The following is a 19507-nucleotide window of genomic DNA, read 5'->3' as shown; positions in this document are numbered from 1 at the left end:
ACACCTGCTTTTGATTATCTTTTCATTCATCATCCTGCACTAAGAGTTAAGGGACAACCTAACAGCTTGAGGTGTTAGCAGCTCTTCCTTCCAGGCTCAGACTGTATTTCAGGCTAGAAGTGTTAAGACAGCTCATGAGGATGTGCTAATGTGTAAGAAGCCCTTTCTGACCAAAGGCAGGTTGAGGGCAGAGATGGCTGGTGTTAGGACTTGTGTTAAGGAGGATTTTCTGCTCGTTTTGATGCATCTGTGAACTTGTATGACTGATCTCAGCTTTGGTCTCATATTAGTTTGATTTTCTTAAATATTCTTAAAATATTCTTAAAACAATCTTGTGCTTTTTAGAGGATGTTGAGATACAGTCATTTTGAGTCCTTGGCAACTATGCTTAAGCAGTGACACTAATAAAATAAACCTAAGAATATACTCATAAATAGTTTTGTAGCTTTAAACAAGCATTAATTTAAAAACTGATAAATTCCAAAGTTGATACAGCAGGAAAAAAGTAGTATGTTCACATACCACTTGCTCAGCAATGAATTAACTATAGTGGTTCAAATAGGCTTGTTTTTATGGGAAAACAATTGGTAGTATGTCTGAAGAACCCTGAAGCTATTCATATCATTTGACCTGTGATTCTTGCTTCACAGAGTTTACACTAAAGAAACTATTCAAAAGAATGAAGATCTTATCTTTCTTATTCACCATTAAATTAATTTCAGTATTAAAAGTCTGCAAGTGTCAAAATGTCTTTTTAGAGAAATGAATAAAGAAAATGAAATATGTAAACAATGTGGGGGACACAACCATTCGAAATAAATTGAAAAAATTATGACATTTAAAAACAATGCTATTTTATAAACTATGACAATGCTGAAGAAACAGGAGCTGGAGGCTGAGCGGGGAGGGTGGCAATGTCAAGCCCAGCCTGGGCAACTCAGCAAGATACTGTCTCAAAAAAACAGAAAACAAAAGGAGTCTACTGGATTTACAATAATGTACAAGGTATATGAATAAAGACCAGAAGGAACTAATAAACATATCATGCAAAAACTGGTATTTTGAGTGATATTGCTTGAAAAAAAAACTGGCAGAATACAGTAGGAGAAAGGCAGAAATACATGGAAAATATGGAGGAGAAAGATACTAATACTATATTCATCATCCCTAATTTCTTAATTGCTCAGGACGCTAATTGATTTTCAATACACAGCACACTAGTACTTGCTGGTCCAACCCCCTTATTAATATCCTGAAAGCTGGGTTTCTACTTATATGCAGAATATTACTATGGATGTATTTCTAAATGTAAGCAGCACAAAGACCTGGCTGTGTGTCCTTCCCATTCCAGCTCCGCACCTGTACTGCAAGGCCAGCCTCAGCGCTGTGGCATTGGACTCGTACTTCCCCACGAGCATGCTCATCCTCTCTGCATTGCTTTTGCATTCCTCTAGGGTTATGGTCAGGAGGTCATTTTGGGATTTGAGGTGTTCAATACGGCTACAAAGGAAGAAAAATCACTTTCAGTTAGTACTGTAATTAATTTGCCAATATTTTAGTTGTCTCATTTATATGCAGGTCAGAAATGCACATTACCATGTGGGGCTGTCATATGCCTTAGCAAATGTAAGTGACACAAAATCATCAAGGAAACAATTCGAAATAAAACAATCATTAAAATCTGTGTGAGTTGAAAATAAAAAGTATGCTTCTGGTTGTTTTCCATTCTGCTGTGCTCCACAGCATGTTTCACATACCAGGTACTCTGTGAGGTTGAGGATAAACCCGAGACAGTAACAGCTGTGTGACCTCATGGTTCTCGAAAGAGTAGCACCTGGTGTACTCCTACCAGTCACACTGCATGGCTGCAGGGTGCTATTTGCTGAGGCTTTGCTCAGTCATCCTACTGGTAGCCTGCTGAATTAAGTATTATTATCTTCACTTCCCAGAAGAGCAGGCAAGGGGACAGGATGGTTAAGTCCTTGCCCAGGGATTTGACCCAGGCAATCTGGCCCCAGACCTGTGCTCTTACCCATTCACTGCAGAACAGAAGCAAAAGATCAATCAGTGAGTACACAAGAAACTGCTGTAAAGAGTCCTGGAAATAGACCAGGGCCTATAGATGGTGTCCCAGCTCCAGCCAGGTCGGACAGTCCAACAATTCTATTGGTTGGGTCAGTGAGAACTTTAAAGTTTTATCAGATTCAGAACTATATACTTGGGGCAAATAAGTTTTTTTTTTAAAGTGCGAAAATAAATAAAAAATGAAAATCAAAACAAATAAAAAGTTTTCAGCTTCATTTTCTGTCCCATGAAACACGCCCTTGTGTAATACTCTGAGCATCAGGTCTCACAGAGACATGGAGTTTCACACCCACAAAATGCAAGTGACTCTTGCAGTGCTAAGGGGTGTGGAAGCAATCTGCCTTGAGAATAGATCTTGGAATCACGTATCTTAGTGCAAAATATGGGGACTCTCATGCACATGGGCAATGTGTGCTGGGCACATAACCAAGACCACTATCTATCTGGCTCTGGGGACTCCAAAGTCCACTCAAGGTAAGCTGTTATTAAGAACAAGCTTTCTGCCCCTGTTCTTATTAAGACTTCTTGAAACCATCCTCACTCTCTCATTTATGACTTGAGGGTACATTCAGTCCCCACTAATTAGATGAAACCATTTACTCAGCTCATAGGGCTCCATGTGGCCAAGACCAAAATGCTTTCTTAGAATCCTTCCCTCTCTTAGGTCGGGGCCTTAGGTCAGGGCCCTTGCTAGTCTTTGTCTTGACTCACGGCAATGTTTTCTCCATTTCCCTATTCTCTACAAAAGCTGTGAGGGCTGGCATTCCCACAGGGCTCAACCAGGGTACTCTGATCTCGCCTTAGGGATGATTTTATCTAGTACCTGACTCTGACCTGCATTTCTGTTCCCATGGCTCCCAAACTTCTCCAGCCCAGACCTTCCTCTGAGTGCCAGTCTCACAGCCTCAGCTGCCTGCTGACATTTCCATCTGGCCGTCACATGCCAACTTCCTATTTAACATCCCGAGAGGAAACTGTTGATTTTCCCCACACTTTGTTCTTCCCCATCTTCCCTATCTCAGTGATAGGGATTCCTCCAACAGTACAAGCTAGATAACTGAGGATCTTTGAGATCACCCTTTCCTTATATTCACACCTAATCCGCTGCGGTTCCCACTGGCTTTGCTGCCCCAAGTATCCTGAACCAGACCCACTGTGCCACCCTTATTCTCTGTGACCATCTCTCTGCCTCCACCCACCCCATCCCACCCTTTCCATTCTTCACCTCTGAATTATCTTTCAGAATGTAAATTAGACCTTGTTCTTCCCCTGTTTAAAATCCCTTAACAACCTCCAAGCACACTTAGACTAAAGAATAAAATTTGCCCATGGCCTCAAAATCCCCATCCCCGAGAGCCAGGCACTGCCCACTGGGCCTCATCCAATCCAGGGAACCCTCACTCAGTCCCACTGGTTTCAGACGGTTCCTGCTTCAGACCTACTTTTTCCTGGCCTTGAGGGCTAGTAAGTTGGGCTACAGACTCTCCTTGGTCTGTCACCTGGCTATTTCTTTTATTTTTTGTCTCTAAATCTTCCCTCTTCAAAGACACTTTCCCTGAGCACCTATCAAAAAAATCAACCCTCAAGCAGCGGGTACAGCTCAGTGGTAGAGTACTTACATAGCATGGACAAGGCCCTGGCTTCCATTCCCAGCATCACATACAAAAAAACAAAAAAGGAATCCTCCCTGTTACTCGGTCAGTGCTCTATTTATGCTCTTCTTGAAGCTTTCTTTTCTTATTTGAATATTTTTGTCTATCTTTCCTAGCAGAATATAAGCTCCACGGTACCAGGGGCCTTGTCTGCTTTACTTTGCTTTACATATCGAATAGGGGAGAACACAGCAGTTGCATAACACAGGTGTGCTACATGAGGAAGAACACTGTGGCAGGTATGAACTTTCCTCTCCCTGCCCTCACAAGTCACAAAGTTACAGGCTAGCATTTTTGCAGAGTAATAAGCCTTCCATGTTGAGATACGCAGTTCAATAACAAACATCAGGATATAACTAGTAGATTATTTCTAATCTAGGAATCCCTAGGTCCCGATGTAGCTATGATCAGAATAGATAATGTGGGTAGGGTCAAAGGGCAGGAGTTGGAATTCTGCCTGGGTTAACAGCTCTAGACTTGAGGAAGATCACTCTACTTTCAACTTCAAAGCCTTTGTTTTCTCATTTGCAAAATGATACTGTACCACTTTTACCCTCATAAATTGAAGATAAGCAGTTGTCTGTGAGAGCCCACTGTAAGCTGCTAAACAACATAATAATATGCGCTACAAGTACCAAATATCTCTCTCATCTTTGGACTCTCCTGATCGCACATAATTCAGGAACCTCCACTGAGTGCAGCCACAAAGCAGGCTTGTTAAGTACCACAGTCAGGAGAAAGCAGATCCTCACTACACTGAGGGCCCCCCTGAAGGCATGTGAGTTCATTAAATAGCAAAGGACATATCTGATTCAATTTTTAAGCACTCCCAGGCCAGTGATACTGAGAAGGCTGCTTCTGCTTTACTGCAACTTGGTAACCTTCAAGACTGTCACTGTAAGTATTTAGGATTTAATAAGGAAACCATTTAATTTCAAGATTTTAAATGACCTAGATTGCCACACTTCCTTAATTCTCAAAAACTGTATTAAACAGTTTCAAATCAGGAAGGACTAACATGATAATTTAATTTATTCAGTTTTGCCATACACAAGAGGAGTGGAATTAAGCACTGGTGGATGGGAATGGTATCTGCATTTCTTCCTGGTTAGTTCAAGCTTTCCAGTTCTTACTATGCTCTCCCAGCAAAGACTGGTAGGTCAAAGTAGCCACACCATACTTGGCTGTGGCCCAACAATCTACTCTGCGACCACGGAACCATGTCTGAGTCAGGGTGGTGAGCATGGTTTGGCCACAGTCCTTTTCCTTGCTTTTTTAGCAACTCTCACATCACTAGGATGATATACAAACCAGGTTCTTCCAAGAGGCAGAAGTGGAAACTCAAACTATCTCTGTAGTCACAGCTGGGAAGAATCCACAGTACTATGGGTAAATTTACTTTCAGTAGGACAATGAGAATATGATGTTGGGACTCAGGGTTGGGCACACTGGCAGAAGTATAAATAAAAATTAGGGAATTAGGAAGAACAGAGAGAGTTAGAGCAGCAGCCTGGCCAACACCAGAGGCGCCTCCAGCACACTGGCTCTGCTGCTTCCTGGTAGGTCCAGGCGCCCCTGGGACGCTGACTCAACATTCCAGAACTTCCCTCCGTGTCTCTGTAGAGCAGGCCTTTGTGCCTGGCAGCCATCTGTGTGTGACCTAGTTGCCATTCTCTGTGTACTACTCCCGGGGCTTGCTGTGTAATGTGAAAGGTCCAGAGTAAAATGAAAAAGTGGGGCCCCTGGTTCATAAATTACTAAGAATTTAAAACAGCAAGAGCAGAGCAGTAAAGCAAGTGCAGAGTCTTTCTAAGCATGAAACTGTGCGGAGGCCACACTCCCATGAAGCTGCTGTGACTGCTGCACACAGCCCTCCTGAGCCCACATAGTGAGCCCCTCTCCCTCACTGCCACCTTACCAGCCTCGCTTCAGTCACAGTTCATAAAGAATCTTCAGAAAGGGAGGGGAGGAGCAGCTCCCACCCTCCAAACAAATGTCCGTAAGTGTTCCCTACCTGTTCAATCGTTCCGTTTCCACCTCAAACTCCCTAATCTTGCTTTCCGAGATGGCAGATCCATGTGAATAGAGTGTCTGGAAAATCTCTTGGATGTTGGAGCAGTCCTGAAGCGAGTGGGCCAGGTGTTCTGCCACGCTGCTGGACACCTGTACAAATAAGCATTCATTCCTAAGGAGTGTCCATTCAGGGATGCAAGTTCCCAGGCACACTCTGTATGCCGAACAATTTAAAGCTAAGATTCCTTGAGAATCTGCCACTAGGACATGATTACTCTGATGGGTCTTGGCTTGTGTATTATAATTCTAATGCAGAAAGCTACCTACTACTAAAGTAGTACATAAAACATGATCAAACTACAGCTGCATGCCTCAAGCATGTGCGGCTGGGCCTGACCTTCTTTCCCCAATTAGAGCTCCTTGATGCTCCACACCATTGTCTTCGGTCACAGCAGCCACAGAGAGGTGCTGACTAAATGTATGCAATTTCTGCTCAGTGCAAAATTTTACCTGAGGGCCTTAAAGTGTTCTTCAGGCTCTCTCACTCCCAAGGATCAAATAGCCAGCTATTCCAGCCTCACACACCATCCTCAAAGATATCCCTTAAGGAACTGAAACTACTCCCTTGTCATAATCTATCAGCTCTTCTGCCCTAGGGTAGGCTCTGAAAACAAAAACCAGTACCACACTGGGAGGTTCTGGTCTTTCCGAGCATTGGACTACACTACAAAGATAGCATTCATGCTCAGTGGAGAGCAGGTCTCTTTCAAAAAGGAGGTGCAAAAGACACAGTTCTTTTAGAGCTTCGAGACTCCCTTGGTCCCGAGGAGGGATAGGCAATATAAAACACATACTTTAAGCCTTTCATTAACATCACCAGGAATCAGACCCAACCCATTTTTTTTTAATGGATTCAAGTAAGGAAAAGAAAAAAAAATTCTCCCTTAAAGATCAAAAAGTAATTCACCATGCAGAAATGACCATACATTTTACTCTGACACTGGGAAAAGAAACTAGATATGAGTTATTATAATAATTACCTGGCTTATTGGAGGTGAACTTTAAAGTCCTTTCATGATCTGGGAGCAACTTTCTGGGTAGGTCTGTTGAGTACCTTATTCCCTTGCCTCTCAGCAACACTTACCCCAATGCTACTGATTTCTGAGCCCAGGACTGGCCGATCAGATGATGAGGATTCGGACCTTGTCTTTGATAGCTTTACCCTCTCGGCAATCTTGAAAAACAAAATGATCAAAAAAGTACACACACCCTTCAGGTTAACTATCGAGGCCTTAGACTAAACTGATTCATTAATGTCTTTAAAACAACTCACTTGTCCAATTCTTCTACCATCAGTTTAACCCATGGCTTCTCAAGCTCAGCAACACTGACATTTTGGGCTGGCCTTTTCTTTGTTGTGGGAGTATTTAGTAGAACCTCTAGCCTCCAGCCAGAAGATGCCAACAGCACTCCAGTTCTGACCAGCCCCAAGGGCTCCTGGGAGACAAACTCACTTGCGGGCAAGAAACAATGGTTTCAGCTAAACTTACTAAACCTGATAGCTGAGAACCAAACTTAACATGGAGACCAGTAGGGCTGCCTGGCGAGAGGCCATTCATCACTTGAACGGTCTCTCTGTGGTAGAGGGCACTGGGACTGCTCTCCAACTGCCACAGCCTGCCCCGATGATCTTTATTTTTTTGTTGGTGGAACTGTGGGTCCTGTGAGTGAGGAGATCATTGGCTCATTACTGGAGTCTCTGCTGAGCTGAACCATAGTCCTTCAGAGCAACTATCCATCTACCATGAAGGGCCCTAGCACTTAACATAACATCTCACACTCCACTGTGACTTGTCAGCTGTGACATTCTCCAGCCAGCTGATTAATGAGAGATGGCGTCCAGGTTGCAGCCAGGAGAAAATGAAAACATTAGTGGGTTATCTCTCCCTGCAGCCCAGTGTGAGAGGCCTGTGCAGTCCCAGGGGAAGCCCCCTGGGGCTGCAGAACTGGGAAATGTCTGTACAGTGGCATGCTCAGCAGCAGCTGGTGCTTTCAGATAACAGGAGGTGTTCTCGCCCCTCCGTCCTGTCCCCAGGAGCTCACCTTGGCAATAGGAATGTCATTGCTGCTGCTGCTTGTGCTCAGCTCTCCCGTGCTGGGGTTAACAGGGCGGGTGGCAGAAGTGAGACGGCCAGGGCTGGATGGGCCTGTGGCCTGCACGCTCTGCAGTCGAGTTTGAAGCTCTCGAACCTGAAACCACAAGGCAATAAGACAGGGTTGGTGGTTTCCCTGGCCAAAGAGCAAGAGCCAGAAGGGCAGGTGGCAAGGCTTTCCTTTACGTGAAGAGCTCAGCCTCAATGTAAGGCTATACTGGTTGAGTCCACAAAGTCACTTAACCTTTAATGGAACCAGTTACCTACTTGTTGTTCTTCACAAACACAAGGAGAATGTGTTTTCTAGGAGCTGCAAGCTTCTGGCAGAAGCTTAAAGGAATGTTTATTTGTGCAGCCTCAAGTGCCTGATGCTATGATGGGCACCACTGGGACCCAGAATGGAATCTCCACTGTCCTGGAATGCAGAGCCAGGAGGCACCAAAAAGCTCTTATGAAGGAGTGGGTACTAGATTCCCTGTGAAGAACCACCATGAGAACACGTGATGAAGGGCTTCCCAAACTTCATGGTATAACAGAGTCCCCTAACACAGTCCTGTAGAAGGCTTGTGAAAACACAGACTCCAGGCTCCACCCTCAGAGATTCAGAGTCAGTAGGACAGACACCAGGCACTGTTCCCTTCTCTAAAAGCCACTGGAAAGCTTTTCATATTAAATGTCTGGGACATCTGCATCCTGCTAACTTGGGAAGCAAAAGAAATTGAAATTTCAATAATTCATCAACACATTAGAAGCCAAAATAGTCAAACTGCCCTGGAGCAAACTGCATTAAGTAGTGACACAGCTCAGAAGTGGCGGATGCGCTGCTGCAACTCCCAGGAACTGTGCATGGTTGCAAGCGTCTGTGTCCTCATAACACACAGGACAGGGCCCACCTGGAAACAGTTTCCAGGCTAGAAAAATACATGCCTGCCATGGCAAGGGGTAGGGCTTATGGTGGCCTGGTCCCGACAAACCAAGAACAGTGTCAATGTGGATGCCTCATACGCCACATGGCACAGAGGCCCATGCCTATTCCTAAAATCCCAACCAGTTAAAAATGTCTCTTCTTCTAATCACAAAAGTAAACATGTTCATTGAGGAAATGTACAGCTCACTGAAAATTAAAAATTAAAACAGTGCTTACGTTCTTCTTTAACTGTATGGGGACAATTACTTGTAGTCATTTTCTATGATGTATGTGTGTGCACACCCGTGCCAAAAATAATTTCTAAATCCAAATATCCATTTTCATTTTAAAGGTTTCAATCCAAGAAACATCTCTGAAAACTAAAGGATAATAAGTGTGTTCGTTTTGGTGTGTGCTTTATTGTTTCATAATTTTTAGCCTGTGGGGTGGGATCCAGCTCACATGTATACTGAGCCTGTCATGGAAAGACAGACACCTCAGACTGGTGGATGGGTTAAATGGCCTTCTCTCCCAACTTGATTCTTTTTTTGAGGGGTGGGTACTAGGGATCGAATTCGGAACCTTGTGCTTATGAGGCAGGCAGTGGAACCATTAAGCTAAATCCCCGGCACTCTCTCACCTTGATTTTGAGGAAGAGTGTAGTACTGATGTAAGAAACAGAATTTTTAAATTCTAGTACATCTACAAAGGGAGAAGGCTAATCTACTCTGAAGAAGAGGGGCCAGGTTTAGAGTCTGCCATGGAAGATCCCACAATGGACAAGGTGAGAAGAGGGCTGAAAACCAGTTTTCAGAGGTTATCCTTCTGAAACTGGGTATTTTCCAACATGTGACAGCCTCAGCTAAAGTAGCAGGCACACCTCCTATCACAAATGCAGAGAAATGCTGCATTAAAGAGGAAACATTTGTGGGAAATTCATTGCCAAGATTAAATGAAAGCGAAATCTCCAGGTGCCAGAAATGAGAACTGCAGCTACAGAGGTCAAAAGGGAGGTGGGTGTTTCAGGCCCTGACAAGTGGAGGGAGAGATGCTGATGTGGGATTGGCTAGTTAGGCTAAGTAACACACACACACACACACACGCCCGCACACCCGCTGCCCTAAATCCTGGAGCCTTCCGGCCCTACCCACCTGTGCCAAGTGGACAGGAAGGGCTGACCCCAAAGTCTGCAGGAACCTCTGAGGCTATGCAGTAGGGACAACTGGAAAAATCCAAACTCCGTATCTGTGATATATTTGAGTGTAGAGTGCAAATTTACACCATCTATATATCATGGGAACTCATAATTATACATTGATACTCAACACTTGTTTGGATTTTGCAGGCCTCTTACTGCCTCAGAAACTGGATTTATAAATCACCCCGTGTTGTTAAGAAACAGGATACAGGCTTCCATGACTTGGAGCTTATGACTTCGAAGCCATCAGTCACAGGGACACATGCAGAGGGAGGAGGATAAACCAGAGTGCCAGCCACTAAAATGGATGAACTCTCCCCAGAAGACACAAGAGCAAACCATGCACTATATCACAACGGATAAGTGTAGGATACTTAAAGAATGAGAATCAATGCAACAGAACAGGCAAGCATCAAAAGCATCTAGCGTGAGAGCGAAGGTGGGCACCTCAGGCACTGGACAGTTGCTCTCCAGGAAATCAGCTGAATGTCACTACAAAAACCTCTCTCCATAAAATCTAGTACCTAGTGAGACTATTGTCATAAGCTGAACTGTGCCCATCAGAGTCCATGTCCTTGTCCTTGAGATGTGTGTGTTACCTTAGATGACAAGAAGCATTTGAGACTGGAAGACAGACCTGGACTATCTCGGTGCTTGGAGGGGGGCGGTCAGAAGGAGAGCCCTGAGATGCTGCATTCCTGGCTTTGCAGAGGGGAGGGAGGGCAGGGTCACAGAGCACAGGTGACTCTCCCCTCCAGCCTCCAGGACACAGTCCTGCAACACCTGGCTTTTAGCAAATGCGACACATTATGGACTTTGGACTTTAAGAATTGTAAGATAACACATTTGTGTTAAGGCACTGAGTTATTGATAATTTCTTACGGCATCTATAGGAAATGATGTAACTATCAAGAGTGTGGGCAGTACTTATATGGAATCTAAAAACGTTGATTTCCTAGAAAAAGTTGAGTGTAGAATGGTGGTTACCAAGAAGGGTGGGTAGGGAGAGGGAGAGATGGGGAGAGGAGGATCGAGGGACGCTAAGTTCCAGCTAGGAACAAGAAGTTTTGGTGCGTTTATGCACAGGAGGTGAACACAGCTAACAATCACATACTTTATATTCACAAAGCTAGACAAAGGGATTTTGAATGTTCACCATTAACAATAAATGTTTAGCTGGGCCTGGTGAGGCACTCTGCGAGGCTGATGCAGGAGGATCACAAGTTCAAGCCCAGCCTAGGCAATTTAGCAGCTTAAAGACCCTGTCTCAAAATAAAGAATAAAAAGGGCTGGGAGATATACCTCAGGGCAAAGGTCCTGGGTTCAACTCGCTGTACTACAAAATAAATAAATAAATAACAAGAAATGTTTGAGTAGATATGTTAACCTGATTTAACAGTATACAATCAAACTTTCTCCTTACCCCATTAATATGTATAATTTTCTTTATGTACTGGTTAAAACATAAGCCCAACTGGGTGGCATACACACCTATAGCCCTAGGTGCCAAGGCAGAAAAACTGCTTGAGACCAAAAGTTCAAGACCAGCCTGGGCAACATATTGAGACCCTGCCTGAAAAATAAAAATAAATTAATAATTTAATTGGGTTTTCTTAAGTGCAGGCAAAAATAAAGATACTTTCAAAGATTAAGAATTTATCAGACATAGATCTTTGCTAAAAGAACTTCCTATGGATACATCTTAGAAAATTAAACCCAAAAAACAATGGGATGAGAGAGACAGAGATAAGTATGAAAACTGCAGGGATGTAGGGGGAGGAGAAACCCTCTGCTGCTGCCGAGTGGATGGACTGACAAGCCATCCTCAGAAGTCAACAGTATGACTAAAATAAGGACCCTCACATCCTGGGCCTCAGAAATCTCACTCTTGGATGTGGAGTCCAGGGAAATTTTCACAGGAATACAGCAGACACATGCCCCAAGACGCAGTCTGTGGCTGTGGGAATTGGGAAGCAGGCTGGCTGTCAGCCTCAGTCAGTGTGACGGCTGCTCACTCAAAGCCCTCAGATGCATCAGACTGGATGGACACATAGCACCTTGGACTGATCTTACGAGAGTGCAGAGGTGAAGAAAGCAAGAAAGGGCTGTAGCCTAGAAAATGCCTGTCAGTCAAAAAGGACACATGACACACTGTATATCTAACAAGGACACAAACACAATGGGGGAGAACAAATTAATTCAAAGAGGGGCCTTGCTTAGACCAACAAGCATGCATTTAACTGAGGAATGTAATTAACTGACCTCTCTGCTCCTAGGTCCACATTAAAACAAACATACACAAAAGTTACACAAACAGGAGAGCCAGGAGCATTCGAGATTAGGCATAGACAGGAAGTGAGATGTTGGGGATTAGGAATTTGGGGCCAGAGCTGCCAAAGACAGACATCCAGTAGAGTGTGTAAGAAGAGTTTCTAAAATGGCACAAGGGTTCCCAGAAATTCAAGGCCAGGGCGAGTGTGCAATGGGTGTGGGTGCTTCTGTCTTTCGGGAGCACTGCAGGAGCACACTGAGTGAGGGCTGCTGGCTCTCAGATGAGTGGGAAAGAGAAATTAAAGGTGGCACTGGGGTCTGGAGTGGGATTAGAAATGTTATTAGCAGCCAGCTGAGAGCAAGTCTGTTCCACTGGTGAGAGGCAGTAGTGCTCACCGAGTAGCTGTCATTTCAAGCAACTAGGTTGTACTGTACTTCATAATCTCATTGTGTCATGGAGCTCGGTGAGGTGATTCCTACAACATGGCAGGGTGAGAATCACTAGGCCAGAAAAGCTCCACTTAATGAGGGTGAGGCAGTTCATTCCAGTGCACTTTTTTGGGTATTTTGTAGAGAACCATTCTTCTAGTGGAGATTTTGTAAAACTTTCCTTGGAGCCACCAAATGACTGAGAAATCACAATCTATTTTTTTTAAAAAACCCACATATTTATTCCTATAAATCTAATTCACACGGTGTTTTGGAAAAGTGGAATTTTATTGATGGCAACTTTGAGTAGGTTGAAACAGAAGAGACAGACCATGAAGCAGGAGAAGAAAAACCCAACAGCACTTCCATCTCTGAAGGTTTGACAGGTGCACTGCTCTCTCTTTTACTCTTCGGCCCACTGAAGTAAGTACCTGGATCTGATTGTCAGAATGACTGCATCAGGGAAAAGGTCAGCACTTTGGCTGTCTTCCTAATTTCTTACAGTTTTCCAACTAACGGACTCAGCTATTTTCTTTATAGCCAAGAGTTGGCCTTTAAGCAGCTTGGCCTCCTCACAGGCCAGGAATGGGTGAGGAAACACTGTGCCGACAACTAGAAAGCGACCTCATCACTTCCACAGCCCAGGTACAAGTATAGCCCTTGGACGGTTCCTGAAAACTGTTCCTGAAGAAAAGTAGCAAGAGCCTTAGCTCAGGACTCTCTGCCTGGGCCCCATTTAAAGCTCCCTCATCTCACAGAGAGGAGAAACATTGCTCCGAGAGTGCTCTGAGGGACTCAGACCGAGCTGAACAGACATGCACAAACAGCTTCTCCCTGGAACAAGTTCACTGCACCTTCCTGCTGCACTGTTAGGAAAGGGGATCTGGGGAGCCCCATGGAATGGGACAGCTGTGCTACTGTAACAGGCTGGTTTCCTAACTGCTAGCCTGTGTGGAATGAGGGGGCAGAATGAGAGAAAGGGTGGAGAGCAGAAGACAGGAAACAACCTAAACATTTGCAGGTGATGGTTTGGATCTAGAATGTTTCCCACTGTGTGACCACTTTCTGAGTATTATCTAATTCTTCTGCTTTGGTTGATTATCCACACTTCATGGCAAAGTAAAATGAGGTACAGAGAGGTAAGTAACTTGTCAGTGACTCATGGTGACTCTGCTGGTCAGTTTAGGCTATAACTCCACACAGTGTGGGTACAGAACCTTGATATATAAGGTAAATAAATATTCCCCATATTATTCTTCCCCCACTTCTTCCTACAGTTGAACTCAGGACCTTTGCACTAAGCTAGATTCTCAGTCCCCTTTTATTAAATTTTTTTAAAAAGATTTTTTATCTTGAGGGACGGTCTTTCCAAGTTGTTAACTTGCTCAGGTTGGGCTCAAACTTGTGATCCTTCTGTCTCAGCCTCTTATGCCTGAGATTATGATAGTTTTCTTAACACTGACCGCCAGAGTTGGAGAAAACACTGATGGAGAGGTACTGGCTTTTTGCTTGTTACAAAGAAGACTTGTTCTGTGCTTTAGTAACTCAAGTTAGAAAGGAAATTTATTCAAAACCACAATATGTTATTACACTTAAGAGCAACATTTTCTTCACAAAGCACCAGAATGCACACATTAAGAGCACAAAGATCAGCGAGGGCAACCCAGGAAATTACAGGTGGTTTGGGCCTCGGTGCTAACTTAGTCTCAGCTGGTTCTCCATAGAAACCTTTGCTGAATGGGATGAATTGCAGCTGCTGATGCAAGTACGGAGTATGGTAGCTGACAGAGCGTGAAACAGAAAATACACTTATGCAGGTGAGGAAGCCAAAAGCATTCAGATATGAGGGAGGAGAGCTGGCCCTTTAATTATGATATTAGTCATAAATGAAGAACACACCTGATAATGTTCAAAAATAGTAATTCATCCATATTCATGAATAATGACAACGAAGAATACTTGCATGTGGATTACAAAAATCAAATGGCATACACATGCTGATCTTACTGAAGAACAAGCAAGGTGTTCTTTAAAGATTAGGGAGAAATGGCAATGGTGAAGGTTCCTAAGACCTACTCGATATAGTTTCCCCCATTCTAATTCAACTCTGTGCAAAATTACCAGTCAGAGCATGACTAGAAAGCAACCTAATATTGTCCAGATTGAGAAGGAGAGTAAAATAGGCCTCGTATTTCAAAGTGTAGTTCAGAGGGAATCACAGTATTTCTGATTGAAGTATTCATTACTTCACCCCCAGTCCAATCAAAGATCAAATTCACATACCAATTGTGGGTATCTGGTGAAAGTTAAAACTCTTATCTTTGGAAAACTGAGTGCTTTTAACAGTTCTGCCAAATGTTTCTATGGTGAAACATCAGTGCCCTCAGTAATGGTGTGTCCTGACCAAAGTAGTTCTCAAACTAATGCAGGCTCTGGGGTGAACACCAGGGATCACACACATGTGTACACACATACAGTCATACATACACATACATGCAAATACACATGTATGCAGCCATATACACACACAATTATTTTAACTTTGATAAGTGTGTGCTAGAACAGGTATTTTTCATTAGATGCAGTATAAATAAATGACAGCAGGTACTATAGAATTTCTTAAAGTTACAGAAAAAAACTGAAAGGGGAAAATTCTGTATTTTAAAAATTATAAAAATATTAGACTGCCTTAAAAGAGCATGTTAATTATCTTTGGGGACACCGTACATACCTGGGAGAATAGTTTAGAATCACTGCCTGATAAAATTTTACCATTATTTAAATTTCGGATTCCAGAGAAAATTGATTTCAAACTATTAGCTACATACCTTGGCACTATGAAACTATTTTAAAGAATGACTTCATAATGAAAAGGGTCAAACAAGTCACAAAGTAGGATTGCTTGACGTTCCCAGGGCTGCCTTGGGAGCAACTGCATACCTGCTTCTCTCAGCCCTGAGCCATGCTTACCCTGCGCCGGAGCCGGTCGCGCTCCTCCCGGATGGCGTTCATGGTGGCCTTGGTCCGGTTCAGCTCCTCCTCCTTGCTGCACAGCATGGCGGTCAGGCTTTCGTTCTCTTCCCTCAGCCCAGCCAGCTCCTTCTCCCACCGAGACCGCTCTTCAGCCAGGTTGGGGTACAGGTCCCGGCCAAGCACCCCCTCTATCTCTTCAACTGTCTGCAAAACATGGCCAGGTCAGTTCCCTTGGAGAATGCGGACAGGAGTAGGGGGACATGGAGAATGGGTTTTAGAGCCATGTCACTGCACATAGTGACTGTGACTAGTGCTGCCCCCCAATTTCAGAGGAGGCCCTCTCCCTGGCCTGGAATAGTTTGTGTTACCAAGGAGTCCCCAGAATAAGGAAATACATTCCCTTGCTGGGGTTTCAGCCCGTGTGTGGGACTGGCTGCCATGTTCTCACAAATGTTTCTCCCCTTCCCTTGTGTTCCAGAGGTAGGTGGTGAACACACAGGCAGGCAGCAGGTCAGTCAGTGATCCTGACAATGCAGTGACAAGCATGAGGCTGCAAACTGCATACATTTAATTTGAAGTTTCCTAAATGATAGGCCTCCCACGTGCCTACTCAGCAATAAGCATGTCTCACTTTTAGTATCCCATCTGAATTCAGATGGTATGAATGAGGTTCATTCCCAAGATGTGTGTGAAAGACAAAAATAAACCTCAGTGACACAGAAAGGGGGAAACTCACTGTGGAGGTTTCCTTAGACAGCAGGGATTTAATAAGAAAGATAGCTATGAACTAAAAAGATAATACTGTATTTGGAAAGCTCCTAAAAATTCATTTACAACAGCATTAATGGAGAAAACTCCATGAAATTAAGAAAAAAGGAAGAACTTGTTTTGCTTGTTCTCAGGAACTATTCCTCCACTTGTATTGTCTTTTGCTAAAGAAAGCAGAATCTGGCTGATTTTTGAGCAGGAGGAAGAACTACCACACAGAGATGGAAGGTGATGAAGAGCTATGATGAGAAACTAAGTCTCAAGTGCTAGGCTGAACACACGAGGGTGCCACTCTTGGATGCGCAGTTGCCCAAATCTTGCTGCCACTTTCTCTGTACTGTGCTTGGTCCTCTTTACAAATTCAAGACTCTGCTCCTACTTGGCTCCACTCCAGGCTCTAAGTGCCTTGCTAGTTAGCAGAAACCCTGGTCCTTTTCTTTCTCCTGAATATCAAGGTGGGGGCTAGGACCAAAGTTGACATTACAATAAAAAATAGGATCCAGCAAACTCCAAAGAAAGAAAAACAGTGTCAGCTCCCCTATGCCAGACCACATTACCTGCACATGTGCAACTGGGGTGCATAAAGGCTGGAATCCAGCGGTGTTACCAACATACATCAACATGGTTTACCTTGGGTCAACACGACTCTTTTGGGAAATCCAGGATTCCTGTTGACAGAAACTTGGGCCTAGAATGCTCCTTTGCATAAGTTCTTCCCAGACTTTGAAGTTAGGCCTAGGTCACTAAGCTACTAAAGTGAAATTTAAAGATATTGGAGGCCCAGGCTCAACTTCAGCTGACATCCCCATTGTTTGGGATGAGCGTGTGCACATGCAGCAAACTCTTGTCACCTGGCTCTTCAGCAGTAAGCTGGAAGCATGTCAAAGACAAAACTGGGCTTCGGCTGCATTGTGCAGGGATGAGATGACTCAGGCCCTGAACCTTCCCCTTTGTTAGCAACGTGGACTGATAACTCATGGAATTGTATTCTACAGGTCTTAGGGCTCTAATAACGCTTCCAAGGCAAATGTACAACTTAAGAGTGCTCTACAATGAACCACACTAAAATGATAGGCTCAACAGCAGTAATTGAACTGTTTCCAAGTAAACTATCCTTTTTATGCAGAGCCAGCAATCTTGACCACCAGTAGAATGCCTTTTTCTAAAGAAACTCAGACCAACACAAATTTCTGGAGCCTTTGTTTCTACCCAGTGGCCCAATCCACAGCCAGCGGCGGGAGAGGGAGGCTGACCTTGATAGCCAGGTCGCAGTGCTCGCTAGCTGTGGTAAGCTGCTCAATGTGCCTGTCCACCTCGGCCACGGACAGGCTGCAGCTGCTCTTCTTCCTGCCACAGACCACACTTTCCAGCCCCGTCAGCACCCTCTGCAGTTCTGAGTTCAGGTCACTGCAGTTATCTGTAAGTGAATGAGGACAAAATGTGTTATTAAGCAGGCAGGCCGGCAGTGAACATTCTCCATTTCACTTGGCACTAGGAATTCATTCAGGGGAAACAGGAGGCAACAGAGCTTGACATTTCACAGCCCAACCTCATCCTATCTCATCTCCCAGGCTGCTGACACCACCTTAGTAGCACTCGGCCAGTGTAAAACTCTTTATTAAGGTGTTTCAGACCTTAATAAGTGTCTGAAAGAGAGCTGTACCACCCTGAACTCTGTTGCATTTCACTCAAAGGCAGATACATCTAGAGTTTCTTTAGTAAAACCAAAGAAATACCCTAAATGAGGCTGTGAGCACTTCAGAAGCCTTCTGGTAAACCTTTCCACCCAGCCATTCTGACCAGTATGGACCCTAGTGTTTCAACTAAGTCTATCAAAATTTTACACATTAAAAACATCAAAAACAAAAACAAAGAGACCATTTTTAAACTTAAAATATGAACTACTCTCCTCCGTACACCAATCTATATGTTCCATCTTTGAATTTAATCTGTGTTATTCTATCAGGGGAAAAAATAAACTTCTAACAAATTCTATATTGTTCTCCATGGTAAGGTCTTGAAACCAATTCTAATAACTTGGCTTGATGTGACTATATCGATTACTTTTAAATGCTGGGCATCCAGGGACTGGGAAGAATAGGAAAATTAATTATAATTTTAACATGAGCTAGAAATATTACAGCAGATAATTTTTTTGGGAAAAAACTCTTAGATTGCTTTTTTTCTTTCCATTAAGTTTATTGGTATATTTTAGGTATAAAATATAGTTACAGTCATCATTGGGATCTTATACCTTTACATCAGTATCTTGGTTCTTATTTTTTCCCTTCCTCTACCCTCCCTCCACCCTCTCCACCCTTCCTTATTTGCAAAGACTTTGTTTCAATTTTATTTTCTTTCTCATATTTTTTCTTTTCCCTTCTTTCCTTTCCCCTACCTCTCCCACTTCTCCTACTCCTTTATGGCTTTTCTTTCTATTACACACTATCAATTACACATTTTTTAAATTACAATATCAAAATTTCGAGGACATTACCACAGATTTTACACAATTTAAAAGGATATAGAAAGCATATTACAAAAATCTTTTTTGAAATAAATTTGACAATTTCTATGAAGTACCCTGGAAGACAAATTAATGAAACTGACTCTGGAGGAAATATAAAATTTGAATAGCACCTATTAAAGAAAGTATATTCCTAGCTTGAAAACCTACCTATATGACAACAACAGGCTCACATACATCTTAACTGATAAATTATATCAAACATTTAAAGCAGAAAAAAAAAGGAACACTTCTCCCCTCATTTTAGGAAATCAACACTGTGCTAATCCTAAAACTGGATAAAGATAATAGAAGAAAAAAGTATGAATATAGATAGAAATTTGTTTAACAAAACAAACTATTAGAAGTCAGATCTGGCAGTATGTAGAAAGTGGTTTTATTATAGGGATGGCAGTGTTGGTTCAGCACTGGAAGATCCACACCCAAAAGTCATCATTTTAACAGAGGAAAGGAAAAAGCCATATGATCCCTGTCAGTAGTTGCAGAAAAAGTATTGGACCAAATTCTACAGATGTTCATGGTAAAAGCTAT

At 43.3% G+C, this 19507-nt stretch overlaps 1 protein-coding gene across 10 annotated transcripts in view; it reads right to left on the bottom strand.

The window, feature by feature from the left end:
* Mcc (MCC regulator of Wnt signaling pathway) overlaps positions 1-19507 on the bottom strand; it is a 425319-nt gene that overhangs the window by 40078 nt on the left and 365734 nt on the right. For all 10 annotated transcript variants that reach the window (XM_087194482.1, XM_087194483.1, XM_021238432.2 and 7 more), the window contains 6 exons: positions 17703-17866; positions 15679-15885; positions 7854-8000; positions 6895-6984; positions 5752-5900; positions 1360-1500 (listed from right to left, as the gene is read on the bottom strand). In XM_087194482.1, coding sequence (XP_087050608.1) covers positions 1360-1500; positions 5752-5900; positions 6895-6984; positions 7854-8000; positions 15679-15885; positions 17703-17866 — 898 coding nt within the window. The remainder of the gene's footprint in view (positions 1-1359; positions 1501-5751; positions 5901-6894; positions 6985-7853; positions 8001-15678; positions 15886-17702; positions 17867-19507) is intronic.

Source organism: Heterocephalus glaber, unplaced genomic scaffold (genome assembly GCF_053883595.1).
Source record: "Heterocephalus glaber isolate CG9 unplaced genomic scaffold, H.glaber_assembly_v1.0 deba00001606, whole genome shotgun sequence".
NCBI lineage: Eukaryota > Metazoa > Chordata > Mammalia > Rodentia > Bathyergidae > Heterocephalus > Heterocephalus glaber.
The sequence above is the reverse complement of the archived record's forward strand: the minus strand, read 5'-3'. Positions and strand labels throughout refer to the sequence as shown.